Raw genomic sequence first — 19,123 nt, forward strand, 5'->3', positions numbered from 1 at the left:
CTGCTCTCCCCCTGAAGACAAGAACTCAAACCCCCACTCTCACTGCTCTCCCCTGAGGGGAAACCCGAGGATAATAGGGTGTCCCCTCAAAGAAAGTGACATCCATGGAGACAAACTTCCTCCCTGAGACAGAACCATAGCAGCAATAACCCTTTTGAGTTTGTGCATAACCAAGGAAGATGCATTTGGAGGCTTTGGGTTCGAACTTGGAGTGATGAGGTCCGAGAAGCTGAACAAAGCAGGTACAACCAAATGTCTTAAGAGGAATAGAAAACAAGTCCTCACGTGGGTGTAGGAGGGAAAAAGGAGATCTCATATCAAGGACCCTAGAAGGAACCCGATTAATAAGGTATACCGTCATGAGGATAGCATCACCCAGAAGTGGATAGGAACATTGGAAGTAAACATGAGACTTCTAGCCACTTCCAAAATGTGCCTATTCTTCCTTTCGGCAACTCCATTCTGCTGAGGTGTATGAGGGCAAGAGCTCTGGTGGATTACCCCATGATGATGAAGATAAGATGTCAATGATTTGACAAAGTATTCATTTGCATTATTAGATCGAAGAACTTTGATCTTGGCATCAAACTGGGTTATGATCATTTGGTGAAAATTTTGGGTCAGGGAAGGTACCTCATCTCGTGAACGCATGAGATAAACCCAAGAAAAACGGGTATGGTCATCAACAAATAACAAAAAATATCTGTACCCACCCATGGAAGGGATATGATAAGGCCCCCAAACATCAGTATGCACAATATCAAAAAAGTTATCACTCCTTTTATTACTCAATAAATAAGGCTTTCTACAATGCTTAGCAAACTCACAACTTTTACACTGTAACTGAGACAACTCAATAGACTCAAATAAAGCTGGAAACAGACTCTTCAAAGACCGAAAAGACAAATGACTTAATCGGTTATGCCAAAGCATAACCGGACTCACACTCTGAGAAACAAAAGACATCTTCTCTACTGACTCTTCCTAACAGAACCTCTCCCCGAGCAGATAGATCCCATTTGTCTCACGGCCAGTCCCAATCACCTCTTCGTCTCCAAGTCCTGAAAAACACATCGGTCAGGGAAGAAGGTTACTGAGCAATTCATATGCTTGGTAATACTACTGACTGAAAGAAGGTTAGTATCAAGCTTAGGAACATGCAAGACAGATGACAGGGAGATAGTATCTGATAACTTGATGTCACCCTTTCCAGAAATAGGAACCAGGGAGCCATCAACAATAGATACTTTATCCCTACCAGAAGACAAATGGTAAGTAGTAAACAGTGAAGGCAAGCTAGTCATGTGATCGGATGCACCTGAATCTATTACCCAACAAGGTTCAGTAGTACCTGGAGCTAAGGAATGATAGGCTGAAGCTCGAGTACCTAATGGTGACTGCGGTGGCTGAGATGAATTTCGAACTTCCTTTTCTAACTGTATTAGGGCAGCCCGAACTGCAGCTAAGGTCTCTAAAGATGTTCCTTTTGTGCCAGATGAGGATGTTGAATCAGTGTTCACAGCTACATGAGCAATGCCCTTCTTGCTTCTCAACTTCGTAGGAACCAAGTGAGGATGCAGTTTCCAACATGTTTCTTTTGTATGTTTGGGCTTCTTACAATGTTCACATACCACATCCTTCTTGTCTTCCTTCCTCTTGTCCTTCTTTGAATCACCCCCTGATTTGGGTGTGATCACTACAAAGGCTGGTGTCGTGGGCTGAGGTTGCATCATAACTTTCCTTCTGGTCTCTTCACTGTGTACAAATGAGTATGCCTAAGAGAGAGTCACACTTTCTCTAGTCAAAATCTGTTGCCGTACAATATCATACTGTGAATTCAGGCCTGCTAGAAACTCAAATACCCGGTTTGTCTCAACCTGCTTTCTATATATCTGTGCATCTTTGGGACTCTCCCACTCAAGAGTCTCTAAGTGATCAATCTCATGCCACAGGGACTTCAAGGTAGAGAAATATACTGAAACCGGTCTCTCTCCTTGTTTAAGGTTTTTCACTTCACATTTCAATTCATATGCTCTGGCAACATTAAGGGGTTGGGAATAAGTTTCTTTCATAACATCCCATATCTCTTTAACTGTCTTTGCCCACAAGTAATTCCGGCTAATATGAGGCTGCATAGAATTACACAGCCATGTCATAACCAAGTAGTTTTCTTGGATCCACTTGGTATATGTCGGGTCTCCCTTGGGAGGTTCTTTCATATCTCCCAAGAGGTACCCTAATTTACCTCTTCCACCAATAGCATCATGGCTGATTTGGCCCATTCCAAATAGTTTGATCCATCAAACTTTACGGTTGTAATCTAACCACCCATCTCAGAAACACTACCATAACTAATGTTCCCAAGGCTGCCTTCTGCCTGATTTTTAAACTCCATTTCTGTCAAGTCTCAAAACAGCATTTAGACTACCAATCACAATCAAAAACAGTATAGGCCTGATCTGTATTCACAGTGTATGTAGACAAAACTGGGATAATTCTTATCTAAAACCAACTAGCCAACACAATAGTAGTTGTCTGTAGATCCCTAACCCCTTAGGACTCTGAAAAACAGCTTAAAAATAGGTCTGATATGCTTGGCAGAGTTAGGGTTTTAATCAGTCCTTAAAGTGAACAATTCAGTTGCACAATCCAATCAGTACCGTATAGATAGACTTGTAGTAGGGTTAATAAGAAACCCTAGAATCTGATCAATGCTAACAATAAACTTGAGGGCAGCTCTAGGTAAATCACAAGGTTCAGTCTAACACTAGGGCTTGCCGCAATATCACTTTCAAACCCTAGAGCAGAGAGAAACAAAGTTGAGACAGTTTGGCCTAACAGTAGGGTTTGCTGTAAAACCCTAGTGAATCGAAGAGAGAAAACCCTAGAATGGTTCAGCCTCCCCCTCCAGATAGGTCCAACCTATCTTCTCTGATAGAACTTCTCAGAAAGTAAATAACTTACAAGGAAAAACTGTTCGCTGCCTTCTAGGGTTACCCGAACCCTAGTCTTCTCTGGTCCTTCCTGATCACCAACACTCTGCAACCCTAACAAGATTCCAATAGCTGCTAGCACTTCTGGCGATCTCCAAGAATCAGTCTGCAAACTCCTCCTTTTCAGCTTCCAGTCCTAAGAGATTCTCATGTGGTCGGCTGGTATTAGGCTCACATGAGAAACCCTAACTTGGCTCTGATACCATGTAGGTGATCAAGACTGCTATCAGTCTTATCACTGAGAAACTTCAGGTTTGAAGAGAAGAGAAAGTGAAGAAGAAAGATGAGAAAGAGTGGTGAGAGAGCTGTAGAACACAGGTTTTGAGTAGAAGAACAGAATCTCAACTGTTAGAGTGAGCCGAATAGGGGTAGTTTAGTAATCTCATGTCAGTTAAGTACTTTGCTTATGTGGCTGTTTTATTAGAGTACTCTGCTCCACACTTAAGTGAGGGCAGTTTAGTCTTTGTAAGTGTAATTAGAACCTAATAAACATTAGGGGGTCGACTGAATGGGAGACTAATCAGTTTTGACTAAACCCTCCTATTCTCTCTTTCACTTGTCTTCTTCCTCATCTTCTTCTTCCTTCTTCACTGGTTCGGGTTACTGTAGCTGCTCCAAAACATGGTATCAGAGCGAGGTTTCTGACCTGCTTCTGTTTGTAAAGCATCCCAGCTGTGTTCGTGACACCTTCTTCGTTTCTGGTTAGTTAATGGAGAGAGCTGGTTCGCCCTAGGTCTGAGACATCACAGCTCGTTGCTCTTTGTTGCGCACAGTTTTCTTCATCAAGGAAGGTGATTTCAGCAGTGAATGGTTGGCTGATACTCTCAAAGGAAGGCTGATTATTTAGTCCTTTTGTGTTGCTGGTATTTCTGGGTAGGAACCCTTCAAGAATCAGTTAGTACTGATTAGAACCTAGAGAACTAGGTTCACTATTGCCCTAGGAAGGGCTGTGTGTGCAGTAGCCGAATGGTGTAGGGCTGCTGTGAGTTGTTGAGTGGTGTTAGGGCTGCTGTAGGTGGCCGAGTGGTGTAAGGTGGAATGCAGTGACCTTGCCAAGCTCCTTGTGGTTGTGTAATGCCCTCTTAAGTGTGTCAAACAAGTCTAAACTAGGTGTAGCAGTTTGACTGTGTTGTGGTGCTTGTGATGCACAATTTTTTTTATTGAGTGGTTGTAAAAGGGCCTACTGTAGTGTTGTGGTGCTTGTGATGCTTATGTGGGTCGTAGGTGTGTGAAGTCAGCAGTAGTGTGAAGAAGAACAAGTGTGTGCTCCACCTGTTGTGTTTAGGGGCTGCAATAGGTGCTGAAGTATCAAACTGTGAACAACATCAATCAGCTTGTAGCTGAGAAGTAAGGTTAGAGGCAACTGTGAAAGAGTACAATGGCAGCAATAGGAGATGGCTACAATGATCAGAAACCTAGTGTGGTAATTTCCTCCGACTACCTAGGGGTACAAATGGCCTCAATTAAGCTGAATGGGGAGAACTATGTTCCATGGGCTAAATCAGTGGAAGTGTTTCTCAAGGCAAAGAAGAAAATAAAGCATGTAAGAGATGAGAAGCCACCGGAGGACTCTCCAAGGTTTGATGATTGGGAACAAGAAGATGCTCAAATCATGACTTGGCTGTGGAATAGTATGAAACCCAAAATCAGTGCCAACTTCATGTTCCTTGATACGGCTAAGGATATATGGGAGCATGCTAAAAAGCTATATTCTGGACAAGATAACACAACAAGAGTATATCAGCTGTATTAGGAGTACTTTGATTTGAAACAAGGAACCAAAACATTAGAAGAGTACTATGCCTGCATGAAGAATATAAGGAATGAACTCAATGTCTATCATCCCCTTACTCCAGATATTCAAGTTCGGCAACAGCAAAGGGAGCAACTAGATGTTACAAGATTTTTAGTGGGGCTGAAGTCGGAATATGAACCAGTTAGAGCCCAAATATTGGGGGGCTCTACTCTTCCTACACTTGAGGAAGTATTCTCAAGGCTTCGTAGAATTTCTTTGGAACAGATAGAGAACTCCACACAGTCTGATAGATCAGCACTTGTGACAGCTAGAGGAGTTGGACATAGTATAATAGGGGGAGGTCATGCTCCCCGAGGAGGCCGTGGCAGTTCCATGATTAGTCGGGGTGGTCGTGACTCAGGGGGAGGCCGTGGCAGAGAGAAGAATAAGTCTACAAGGAAATGTACTCATTGTGGTAGAGAGGGACACACAATGAATTTCTGTTAGGCCCTCCCTCTAAATGGGCTAATCATGCTATAGCAGGTGAGGTTGATATCATTGACAGTAAACTGGCAGATGGTGGCGTACCGCGTGATGAGTACGAACGGTTCCTTCAAACTACTTCACAACATACCACTGCCACACTTGCCCAATCAGGTATTGCTTGCATGTCATCTAAAACCTCTCCCTAGATTATTGACTCTGGAGCCTCAGATCATATGACCGGGACTCCAGGTGTGTTCTCTTCTCTTTATGAAACCTCCACATCACAAACTGTTACACTTGCCAATGGATCCTCATCCCCCATATGTGGTGTTGGTAATGTTGGCATGGCTTCTGTGCCCTTATCATCTGTTTTATATGTCCCTAAGTTTCCATTCAATCTTATGATTGTTAGTAAAATAACCAAAGCTCTTAACTGTTCTGTTACCTTCTTTCCTTCCACTTGTATTTTTTAGGATCTCAAGACGGGGAAGAAGATTGGTGGGGGGCATGAAGCTGGTTGATTGTATTATCTTGACGGTGGTGGATCTTCAATTGCTCTTCAGAGTTCACTTACTCCTCTACAATGGCATTGCCGACTGGGACATCCATCTCTCAAGGCTCTCAAGATTTTGGTCCTGTTATTGAGTCATTTGTTAGTTTTGCAATGTGAATCATGTCAGTTTGGGAAACATCGTCGTGTGTCCTTCAGTCCAAGAGTTGAGAGTCGTATGTTGAGTCATTTTTCTTTGGTTCATTCAGATGTTTGGGGTCCAATCAAAATAGTCTTATAATGGGTACAAGTATTTTGTCTCCTTTATTGATGATTGTTCAAGAATGACATGGATTTACTTAATGAAAGAAAGAAGTGAATTGTTTTCCATTTTTCAAAAATCCCATGATGAAATACGCACACAATTTGGTGTTCCAATCAAAATTCTCCGTTCAAATGATGGTCGTGAATACTTTCTTACTTCATTTCAACAATATTTAGAACATCATGGCATTATTCATCAGACATCATGTGCATTCACCCCTCAACAAAATGGGGTAGCTGAACGGAAGAACCGTCATCTTCTTGAAACTGCTCGGTCTATTCTTCACCACATGAATGTTCCTAAACGGTTTTGGAGTGATGCTGTACTCACTGCATGTTTTCTCATTAATCAGATGCCCTCCTTCATTCTTCATGGTCGGTCCCCCTTCTCTATCTTGTTTCCCACTTTATCTCCATTCCCATTAATTCCTCGTGTCTTTGGTTGTGTGTGCTTTGTCCACAATCTGAGCCCTGGAATAGACAAGCTAGATGCACGCTCAATTAAATGTGTCTTCCTTGGCTACTCACGGACTCAAAAAGGGTACAAGTGTTATAATCCCATTACCCGGAAGTGCTATGTCTGCCTTGATGTCACCTTTTTTGAGTCAGTCCCCTTCTTCTCAAGTCCTAAAGCGCCTTCGTCTCCACCCATCCTTCCTCTTCCTCTTCCTGTCAGTGATCCAGTTCCAGATGTTGTTGTTGGAGTAGGCTCATCACTTCATCCCGTGCAGATCACCACCAAACGTCCACCAATCCGGCAAGTGTATATACGTCAAACGACACCGGCCCCTCCTCCAGCTTCTACCTCATCTGCGGATCCTCTCATGGCCCCTATTGTTGAACCTTCAGACCTTGACCTACCCATTGCCTTACGGAAAGGTAAACACAGTTCTACCCTCCATCCCATTTCCAATTTTGTTTCATTATCTCGTCTTTCTACCTCACATCGCCAGTTTGTTTCCCTTTTATCCTCTATTTTCATACCTAACAATGTTCAAGAAGCTCTTAGTTCACCTGATTGGCAACGGGCAATGGAGGAGGAACTTTCTGCTCCTCAACATACTTAAACGTGGGAACTTACTACTCTCCCACCTGGTAAGCATGCTGTGGGCTGTAAATGGGTGTATACTGTGAAATACTTTCCAGATGGTAGTGTGGGGCGTCTGAAGGCCAGACTTGTTGCTAAAGGTTACTCACAGTTGTATGGAGTGGACTACATGGAGACATTCTCTTCGGTAGCTAAGATTGGCTCTGTTCGTGTGTTAATTTCTTTGGCAGTTATGTATGATTGGCCTCTGTTTCAGCTTGACATAAAAAATGCTTGCCTTCATGGTGACCTTGTGGAGGAGGTATATATGGAGCAACCACCTAGGTTTGTTGCTCAGGGGGAGGATGGTAAGGTGTGCAGACTGAAGAAGGCAATTTATGGGTTGAAACAATCGTCGTGTGCTTGGTTCGGGAAGTTTAGTGAAGTGGTGAAGAGTTTTGGAATGAACCAATGCCAGGTTGATCACTCAGTGTTCAACTATGACTCAGAAGCTGGGAAGATTTTATTAGTGGTCTATGTGGATAATATTGTCATTACTGGTAGTGATAAATTGGGGATTGGCAAATTAAAGGTATTTTTGCAAAATCATTTCCAAACAAAAGATCTTGGAACATTGAAGTATTTCTTGGGAATAGAGGTTGCCAAGTCAAAACAAGGTGTAAATCTGTGCCAAAGAAAATATGTTCTTGATCTATTGAAAGAAACATGACTGTTATGTGCAAAACCGGCTAAGACCCCTATGGAACCAAATGTTAAGTTGAGCAGTGATACAGGAGAAGTATTTGAAGATCCTGGAAGGTATAAACGACTAGTGGGGAAGCTGAACTATCTAACTATCACGAGACCCGACATATCCTTTGCAGTCAGTGTGGTGAGTCAATTCATGCAGAACCCTCGTATACCTCACTGGGGTGCAATTCTTAGAATTGTGAGGTATTTGAAAGGAGCTCCAAGCCGTGGACTATTGTATAAACTAGGAGGAAAACTTGAAGTAGTGGAGTATACAAATGTAGACTGGGTAGAATCAGTGAATGATAGAAGATCTACTATGGGCTATTGCACATTTCTTGGAGGAAATCTTGTGACGTGGAAGAGCAAAAAGCAAACGGTTGTAGCCAGAAGTAGTGCTGAAGCTGAGTATAGGGCCATGGCACATACTACCTGTGAGTTAGTATGGTTGAGGAATCTTCTACAAGAAATTGGGTTTCACATGGATAAACCTATGAGACTGTATTGTGACAACCAAGTTGCACTCCATATCTTATCCAATCCTGTATTTCATGAGAGAACAAAGCACATAGAGGTTGATTGCCACTTTGTGAGGGAGAAGGTCCTTGCTGGAGAGATAAACACAGAACATATGGGCTCGAATGATCAATGGGCAGATTTGTTTACAAAAGCTCTAAACTCAAGGAAAGTGAACTATCTATGTAACAAGCTGGGATTATATGACATATATTCTCCAGCTTGAGGGGGAGTGTTAGAGTGAGCCGAATAGGGGTAGTTTAGTAATCTCATGTCAATTAAGTACTTTGCTTATGTGGTTGTTTTATTAGAGTACTCTGCCCCACACTTAAGTGAGGGCAGTTTAGTCTTTGTAAGTGTAATTAGAACCTAATAAACATTAGGAGGTCGACTGAATGGGAGACTAATCAGTTTCGACTAAACCCTCCTGTTCTCTCTTTCACTTGTCTTCTTCCTCATCTTCTTCTTCCTTCTTCACTGGTTCGGGTTACTGTAGCTGCTCCAAAACATCAACATTCTGCCGCCGCCACTTCAATTTAATATTTATATGTTATGCTAGTTACATGAAAGGACATCTGCCCTTGGTGTTTACATCATAACACATAACAATATAAAATTGAAAAAGTAAATAACAGAATAACAGAATAATAAATTGACCATCAGCTATGACTAGATACAGTCTACCCTACGGATAGAGTAGGACCACAGCTGTGGGGCCCACATCAATGTTCTCTACAACTTGCAATGACTAAATTCTGGATTCCCAAATTTTTTATTATTCTGATTCCTGTGAGAGCAGCCATCACTTCAGCCTTTGTAGAATCACCCAAACCAATTGGATTGCTAAAAGTCCAACATATATTGCCCCTGTTTTGACTGTTGCTACAGTAGTCCGAAGAAGAAGAAGAAGAAGAAGAAGAAGAAGAAGAGAAGAAGAAGAAGGGTCTGTCGAAAATCTGATAACATTGCCACATAAGCAAGTTACTTAATAAACAGAAGAAGACTAAACTACCCCTATTCGGCACATCTTAACACTCCCCCTCAAGCTGGAGAATATATGTCATATAATCCCAGCTTGTTACATAGATAGTTCACTTTCCCTGAGCTTAGAGCTTTTGTAAACAAATCTGCCCACTGGTCATTGGAGCCCACATGTTCAGTATTTATCTCTCTGGCAAAAACCTTCTCTCTCACAAAGTGGCAATCAACCTCTATGTGCTTTGTTCTCTCATGAAAGATAGGATTGGATGAGATATGTAGTGCAACTTGGTTGTGACAGTACAATTTCCTAGGTTTATCCATGTGAAACCCAATTTCTTGTAGGAGATTCCTCAGCCACACTAATTCACAGGTAGTGTGAGCCATAGCCCTATATTCGGCTTCAGCACTGCTTCTCGCTACAACCATCTGCTTTTTACTCTTCCATGTCACAAGATTTCCTCCCAGAAATGTGCAATAGCCTGTAGTAGATCTTCTGTCACTCACTGAGCCTGTCCAGTCTGCATCTGTATACCCAACTACTTCAAGTTTTCCTCCTGGTTTATACAATAGCCCACGGCCTGGAGCATCTTTCAGATACCTCACAATTCTAAGGACTGCATCCTAGTGAGGTATACGAGGGTTCTGCATGAATTGGCTCACCACACTGACTGCAAAGGATATGTCGGGTCTCGTGATAGTCAGATAGTTCAGCTTTCCCACTAGTTGTCTATACCTTCCAGGATCTTCAAATATTTCTCCTATATCACTGCTCAACTTAACATTTGGTTCCATAGGGGTCTCAGCCGGTTTTGCACCTAACAGTCCTGTTTCTTCCAATAGATCAAGGACATATTTCCTTTGGCACAGATTCACACCTTGTTTTGACCTGACAACCTCTATTCCCAAGAAATAATTTAATGTTCCAAGGTCCTTTGTTTGAAAATGATTTTGCAGAAATACCTTTAGTTTGCCAATCCCCAATTTATCACTACCAGTGATGACAATATCATCCACATAGACCACTAATAAAATCTTCCCAGCTTCTGAGTCATAGCTGAACACTGAGTGATCAACCTAGCATTGCTTTATTCCAAAACTCTTCACCACTTCGCTGAACTTCCCAAACCAAGCACGTGGAGATTGCTTCAACCCATAAATTGCTTTCTTCAGCCTGCACACTTTACCACCCTCCCCCTGAGCAACAAACCCAGGTGGTTGCTCCATATATACCTCATCCACTAGATCACCATGGAGGAAGGCATTCTTTATGTCAAGTTGAAGGAGAGGCCAATCATACATAACTACCAAGGAAATTAGGACACAAACGGAACCAATTTTAGCCACCGGTGAGAATGTCTCCATATAGTCCACACCATACACCTGTGAGTAACCTTTAGCAACAAGTCTGGCCTTCAGACGCTCCACACTACCATCTGGCAAGTATTTCACAGTATACACCCATTTACAGCCCACAGCATGCTTCCCAGGTGGAAGAGTAGTAAGTTCCCACGTTTGAGTATGTTGAAGAGCAGAAAGTTCCTCCTCCATTGCCCGCCGCCATCCAGGTGAACTAAGAGCTTCTTGAACATTGTTAGGTAGGGAAATAGAAGACAAAAGTGAAACAAACTGGCGATGTGATGCAGAAAGACGAGATAATGAAACAAAATTGGAAATGGGATGGAGTGTGGAACTACGTTTACCTTTCCGTAAGGCAATGGGTAGGTCAAGATCTGAAGGTTCAGCAATAGGAGCCATGAGAGGATCCGCAGATGAGGTAGAAGCAGGAGGAGGGACCGGTGTCGTTCGACGTGTATACACTTGTCGGATCGGTGATCGTTCAGTGGTGACCTGCATTGGATGAAGAGATGAGTCTACTCCAACAACAGCCTCTGGAACTGAATCACTGACAGGAAGATGAAGAGGAGGTAAGGGTGAGGACAAGGGTGCTTCATGACTGGAGAAGAAGGGGACAGACTCAAAAAATGTGACATCAGGGCAGACATAGTACTTTCGGGCAATAGGATTGTAACACTTGTACCCTTTTTGAGTCCGAGAGTAGCCAAGGAAGACACATTTAATTGAGCGTGCATCTAGCTTGTCTATTCCAGGACTCAGATTATGAACAAAGCACACACAACCAAAGACACGGGGAGTTAATGGAAACGGAGATAAAGTGGGAAACAAGATGGAGAAGGGGGACCGACCATGAAGAATAAAAGAGGGCATCCGATTAATGAAAAAACATGTTGTGAGTACAGCATCACTCCAAAACCGTTTAGGAACATGCATGTGGTGAAGCATAGACCGAGCAATTTCAAGAAGATGACGATTCTTTCGTTCAGCCACCCCATTTTGTTGAGGGGTGAAAGCACACGAGGTCTAATGAATAATGCCATGCTGTTCTAAATATTGTTGAAATGCAGTAAGAAAGTATTCACGACCATTATCTGAACGGAGAACTTTGATCGGAACACCAAATTGTGTGCGTATTTCAGCATGGAATTTTTGAAAAATGGAAAATAATTCACTTCTTTCTTTCATTAAGTAAATCAATGTCATTCTTGAACAATCATCAATAAAGGAGACAAAATACTTGTACCCATTATAAGACTCTATTTTGATCGGACCCCAAACATCTGAGTGAACCAAAGAAAAAGGACTCAACATACAACTCTCAACTCTTGGACTGAAGGACACATGACGGTGTTTACCAAACTGACATGACTCACATTGTAAAACTGGCAACTGACTCAATGATGGAACCAACATCTTGAGGACCTTGAGAGATGGATGTCCCAGCCGGCAATGCCATTGTAGAGGAGTAAGGGAAGTCTGAAGTGCAATTGAAGATCCACCGCCATCAAGGTAATACAATCCATCAGCTTCATGCCCCCCACCAATCTTCTTCCCCGTCTTGAGATCCTAGAAAAACACAAGTGGAAGGAAAGAAGGTAATAGACAGTTAAGAGCTTTGGTTATTTACTAACAGACAGAAGATTGAATGGAAACTTAGGTACGTATAAAACAGATGATAAAGGGACAGAACCCAAGTCAACATTACCAACACCACAGATGGGAGATGAGGACCCATTGGCAAGTGTAACAGTTTGTGGTGTGGAGGTTTCAGCAAGAGAAGAGAACACACCTGGAGTCCCGGTCATATGATCTGAGGCTCTAGAGTCAATAATCCATGAAGGAGTTTTAGATGACATGCAAGCGATACCTGATTGGGCATATGTGGCAGTGGTATGCTGTGAAGTAGTTCGAAGGAACCGTTCATACTCATCACGCGGAACACTCACCATCTCCCTCCCAGAAGTAGATGTAGATGTGGAAGGAGTTAGGTCTGCCAGTTTACGGTCACTAATAGCAACCTCGCCTGCTACAGCATGATTAGCCCATTTAGATGGAGGGCCATGTAGATCATAACAGAAATTCACTGTGTGTCCATCCCTACCACAATGAGTACACTTCCTTGTAGAGTTATTTTTTCCTCTGCCACGGCCTCCCCCTGAGTCACGGCCACCCCTACCAATCATGGAATTGCCACGGCCCCCTCTGGAATGACCTCCCCCTCTTGTACTATGTCCACCACCTCAACCTGTCACAAGTGCTGATCTATCAAACTGTGTGGGGTTCTCTGTCTGGCCCAAAGAGATTCTACAAAGTCTTGAGAATACTTCCTCAAGTGTAGGAAGAGTAGAGCCCCCCAATATTTGAGCTCTAACTGGTTCATATTCCAACTTCAGCCCCACTAAAAATCTTGTAACATCTAGTTGCTCCCTTTGCTGTTGTCGAACTTGAATATCTGGAGTAAGGGGATGATAGACATTGAGTTCATTCTTTATATTCTTCATGCAGGCATAGTACTCTTCTAATGTTTTGGTTCCTTGTTGCAAATCAAAGTACTCCTGATACAGCTGATATACTCTTGTTGTGTTATCTTGTCCAGAATATAGCTTCTTAGCATGCTCCCATATATCCTTAGCCGTATCAAGGAACATGAAGTTGGCACTGATTTTGGGTTCCATACTATTCCACAGTCAAGTCATGATTTGAGCATCTTCTTGTTCCTAATCATCAAACCCTGGAGAGTCAACCGGTGGCTTCTCATCTCTAACATGCTTTGCTTTCTTCTTTGCCTTGAGAAAAACTTCCACGGATTTAGCCATGGAACATAGTTCTCCGCATTTAGCTTAATTGAGATCATTTGTACTCCTAGGTAGTCGGAAGAAATTACTACACTAGGTTTCTGATCATTGTATCCATCTCCTATCGCTGCCATTGTACCTTTTCACAGTTGTCTCTAACTTTACTTCTCAGCTACAAGCTGATTGATGTTGTTCATAGTTTGATATTTCAGCCCCTATTGCAGCCTCTAAACACCACTGCTGACTTCACACACTTGTTCTTATTCACACTACTGCTGATTTCACACACTTATGTCCCACATAAGCATCAGTTTACCATTCACTAATCACAAGTAGAGGCCCTCTTACAACCACTCAAGCACCACAACACAGCCAAATCTGCTGCACCCAGTTCAGACTTATTTAACACACTTAAGAGGGCATTACACAACCACAAGGAGTTCGGCAAGGTCACTGCATTCTACCTTATACTGTATCAAGAGGGCATTACACAACAACTTACAGCAGCCCTACACATTCGGCTATTACACAACAACTTACGGCAGCCCTACACATTCGGCTACTGCACACACAGCCCTTCTTAGGGCAACAATGAACCTAGTTCTCTAGGTTCTACTCAGTACAACAGCTTCTTGTAGGATTTCTACCCAGAAATATAAGTAACACTAGAAGAAGAGAGAACCGACCTTCCTTTGAGATTATCAATCAACCATTCACTACTGAAGTCACTTTCCTTGTTGAAGAAGGTTATGCGCAGCAGAGAGACAAGCTGTACTGTTTCTGACCTAGGGCGAACCAGTTCTCTCCATCGACTGATCAGAAATGAAGGTGAAGAGTCACGAACAGTGCTGAGGTGCTTTCCAACTGACTTAGGTCAGGAGAATTGCTCTGATACCATGTTTTGACTGTTGCTACAGTAGTCCGAACAGGAAGAGGAGAAGAAGAAGAAGAAGAAGAAGAAGAAGAAGAAGAGAAGAAGAAGGGTCTGTCGAAAATCTGATGGGTTACCCATTCAGTCGACTCCCTTAATCTATATTAGGTTCTAATCTATATTCGGCACATCTTAACAGCCCCTTTCATCCCTTAATCTACCTCCAATACCAGCTAAGCCAGGGTTACCTAAGGCACTTCCATCGAAGTTAAGGGTCATCGCTCCTTCACTAATGGGGTCGGGATGCCTCAAGGATGTTTGTTGGAGGTGAGGGAGAAACAGAAAGGGGTAAGCATCTCTAATAGTGACTATTTTCTTCTTTTCTTCTTTTCCTAGGACAAAAATAGAGTCACACCCCTCTATTTTCTGAGATTTCTTTTTCTTCTTACATTTTTTCATGAATATCCTGATTTTCTATTTTTTAAATGAAGCTTATACATTTTTTTTGTGAAGATTATAGACAATTAATAGTGAATGATGTTGCTGCTTGCTATGGAATCTAGGGAATTACCCTAGGATTCATAGCTTTTGTTCAAAAAAAAAAAAACATCACCAAGGCAACTAGGAGACAAGGCACTCCCCTGTCACCTAGCCTCACCTTGGCGCCTTGAAAACTATGATGATTTGATTCCTTCTGGGGTGGGGGTCAACTCAATCTTAACACCCCTTATATTGAATCCTTAGTTTCCCTCTTTCTCTCTTCATCTAAACCCCAATACTCAGATTCAGATCACTAAGCCCAAGCTAGAACTATCAAGAATAAGATATAAATGACTCTGAAAACTGATATCAAACAAAAAGAAAAGAGAAGCTTTTGCATTTCCATTGGGTCATGAATTCACTAATATGAACAAACTAAGTAGAAATATACTGTGCCAATATCAGTAACAATAAGTATTGTAAAAAAGCAAATAAATTCACATTTAAATGAAGAAAACTGAAGAATCTATTGTACCGTATTTCCTCTTTACAGAGCCACTGAAGTAGTTTTGGGTTATTGATATCAGCTGGATGCATGAAGATAAAAAAAATGACAAACAGAGGAATCAGAGAAATGATAGGATTGTCTGATGAGAAATATCTACTCAAACAGAAGCTTACTCTTTGAATTCTGTTTGATTTAGAAGACCATCCTCATCAGCATCTGAGGCATTGAAGTGTTCCTCCTTCCACCAACCCATATCATAATAAAACGAATTATTTGCTGGTGTGAAGTATAAAAAGAAAAAAGAAACCACCACCAATAAAAACATCAAGAAATCAGGTCATGTCTCCATCTAGCATCAATGTCTTAAAAGATGAAGGCATAAAGCAAGATAGAAGGACCATAAGATCCCTAAGGCATAAACCTCAAGGCAAGTGTAATGAGATTTAAGCCTCAGAAGATTTCAATTCTTTAGAGAACAATGAATCGGAATTAGAAATAAGTACAAAAATATCATGAAAGGATTGCAGTTTGTATAGAAATGATACATAAATTGTCTTTCAAATAAAAAAGAAAAGATAGATAAATTATTTAACCATTACATTGGCAACTACTGTTAAGATGCAATAAGTACCATGGTTAATAGTTACCTTTACTATTTAGTTACATGTTGTTGAAGTCATACAGCTATCAAGGTGATAAGATGAGGATATCTTGCTAAAGGGAGAGTAAACAGGTAGAATTGAATTGCGGATAAAACCCCTTGGATAAGTGGGTATTAGGTATCCAGTAATGTATCATGATTGAAGGAGAGTAGCTAAGGGAGCTGGCTCTCTTTTTCCTGTCCTTACTGGAGAGGGTAATGCTTCTTCATTGTCTATGTCTACTGATCAGTCAGTCACCAATCAAAACAGAAAAGCAGTGAAGCGAGATTTGGTGACAGGATAGCACCTGCATTGCCTAGATGACATACATGTTTCAGATGACTGTCTAATCCCAATTGTTTTATTCTGAAGGCACCCACAAAGGGATATCATCCTATATATATTAACAAACAAAACATATTGGATTCTCTTTCAAAGAGACCCTGAAAGGACTAGAGTGCTAATGAGGGTCCATTAGTGAATTCCCTTGACCTGATGATACCCATTTTGCAAATGTCCAGTGAAGTGGCAACAAGTTAAGTTGCCAAGCATAACTGCATCACCTAGGCAATTGCTTTTGAACAATAGACCCAAAATTTGAGGAATGCTTCCCATGCTGATGGAACATGTTCCTATTACCATTTGGTGAGGATTGTAGTGTTTTTTTTTAAGCCAGGATTATAGTGTCTAAAGGAAGGCATTTATGCCATTTACATCGGAAGTCATAATTTAGTCTGTGGATAGAGGCATTTCTGTTGATCTACAGAGCACCATAAGGAGGCAGTGCACGCACCCCAAGAAACTCTCTAACCGTTTCCTTCTCTATTATCTTTTGTATTTTTTTCATTTACTCATTATTGTTTCTATTTGAGTACCTGAACTTTTTTTTTTTTGAGAGAGAGAAAGGTTATCTAAACCGCATATAAGAAATCTTGGTATCAGAACAGGTTCATCTCCATTAGCAGGTTCTCTCAGATTGAACTTATAGATGAGAAAGAAAGTCAAGATTGTTTAAGCGAAGAGGAAAGCAATTAAGAAGTTGTTCCTGGGGGAGATTTGTTGAAGACAGAAATCAAGACATAAATGGATTAAAGTGGTGGATGGCAATACAAAATTTTTTCATGCAATAACAAATGGAAGGAAGAACTCTATAGCCAAACTGGAAGTGAATGTGGATTTCACTTGCAACCAAGAAGAGATTGCCAGAGCATTTGTGTATCATTTCAAGTCTATCTACCAAAGATAGATGAATGATAGATTAAAAGTGGAGGGGATGGATTGATCATATCCTTGGATGATGAGGCAGCTAGATCGCTAGAATTTAGTTTTGAGTGGGAAGAGATTAGAAAGGCAGCCGCAGTTTTGTCAATGGAACGCCCAAGATTCTCAGAGAAAGATGTAGACAAGTCCCACGATAAACTTTTTTTCCAATCAATAGAAATCAAGAAATAATTAAACTACAATCACAATGCTGACCTGAATTCTTCACCCAACCGGGGGGATCATACTCGGCAAATGAAACAAACCCGTCATGGTTCTTATCATGAACCTCCATTTCCCTCTCAGAACGATGCATCACCTCCTTCTCCGTCTGCCTCAAGTTCCACTCCATCAATTCGCTTTCCGTCACAAACCCGTCAACTGGATCGATATCAATATCGGGAAACAACAAAACCAACCTATCGGTGACGTTGAATTTCCCGTCACCGTTCAAGTAATCTTCGGCGTTCATGAAGTCCTCCCATTCGGGTTGCGGCTCCTCTCCCGGAGCTTCGACAGACTCGTTGCGGGTATACTCGAAATATCTTCTTTCCCATTCTTTGTCCGCGCGGCGCCGTTCCATTTCAGCGACAAGTGGGTCGAATGCGACGGGCTTCCGGTGTCTGCCGCTACCGCCGCCTCCACCTCTGATGGGAAAAGTAAAGTTGGAACGAAGCTTGAGGCGGCGGTAGCGTTGCACTGGGGGTGTTTTGGGAGAGTACGATATAAGGAAGAGAATAAGCAGAACTACTTCCGCGCGGCGCTGTTCCATTTCAGCGACAAGTGGGTCGAATGCGACGGGCTTCCGGTGTCTGCCGCTACCGCCACCGCCACCGCCACCTCCACCTCTGATGGGAAAAGTAAAGTTGGAACGAAGCTTGAGGCGGCGGTAGCGTTGCACTGGGGATGTTTTGGGAGAGTACGATAGAAGGAAGAGAATAAGCAGAACTACTGTACTGTAGATGATCACAGCTGCCTTACACATTTCCGACACCCTCTCTGCTAATCACCCTTCCTAGCTGTTATTCTCCTTTAATGCACAGTTCGGCCGCGCCAACAAATAGATATATAGAAAGACAAGAGATCAATCTGTTCTTGTTCTTGTTCTTGTTGACGTTTGGACTGCATCGGTATATTATTGCAACAGTTTTTTTTTTTTTTCCAGGGAATGCGGGGAGAACTGCAATTGCAGATCTGATATGAATCTGTTCAAAGAAAATAAGAAATGTTAAAAACTCCAATATGTCCAGATTAATTGCATGTCAGTTGTTGCTGCTGGCATACCAGCCAACAAATTGGATGTCTGTTAGTTTTATAGCCCATGTAACATCATTTCTTGTTATAATAAAATACTAGCGGTGAATCGCACGGAAAATCTGAAATATATAATAATTTTATTTACTATATTAAATGAATAATTAAAATTTGTTGTTAATTAACTAAAAATATTCAAAGTTATTGTTAATATATAAAATTTTAATAATTGTATTTTTCATTTAATATTGATTTATATAAATTAATTATTGTTAATTTAATATAAATAAATATTTTTTAATAAATTTAGCATTATTAATAATTTGTAGTAATTTTAATAATTTTTATTATTTTGACTAACTTTAAATAAATATAAATAATTCACTGATAATTAACAATTATATAGGAATAACAACATGGGTGAGTTGAGGGCGGGGCATCCCATCCCTATCCCTACCCCATAATCAAGGCACTCTACTCCATCCCCACCTCGTCCCCAATGTTAGGCAAGTTCAAGGCAAGTTAACCACTCACCAATGTTGGGCAAGTTTAGAGGCAAGGCACCCCACCCCCCACTCCTCATCAATGATGGGGAACCCTCAAATTTCCCCGCCCCGTCTCTAGTATTTGATGGGTTCAAGTAGAGGTCTAAATCG

The 19,123-nt window shown here is 41.6% G+C and overlaps 1 protein-coding gene across 1 annotated transcript in view; it reads right to left on the minus strand.

The window, feature by feature from the left end:
• Positions 1-18,424, minus strand: part of LOC148864116 (uncharacterized) — a 29,360-nt gene extending 10,936 nt beyond the window's left edge. The window contains exons 1-2 of the mRNA XM_088975789.1: positions 17,430-18,424; positions 15,486-15,588 (exon numbers count right to left, since the gene is read on the minus strand). Of these exons, the coding sequence (XP_088831915.1) occupies positions 15,486-15,588; positions 17,430-18,198 (872 nt within the window). The 5' untranslated portion in view covers positions 18,199-18,424. The remainder of the gene's footprint in view (positions 1-15,485; positions 15,589-17,429) is intronic.
• Positions 18,425-19,123: the final 699 nt, after the last annotated feature.

The sequence above is a fragment of the Nelumbo lutea genome, chromosome 3, assembly GCF_056320005.1.
Source record: "Nelumbo lutea isolate HS-2025 chromosome 3, American lotus-T2T, whole genome shotgun sequence".
NCBI classification, from domain to species: domain Eukaryota; kingdom Viridiplantae; phylum Streptophyta; class Magnoliopsida; order Proteales; family Nelumbonaceae; genus Nelumbo; species Nelumbo lutea.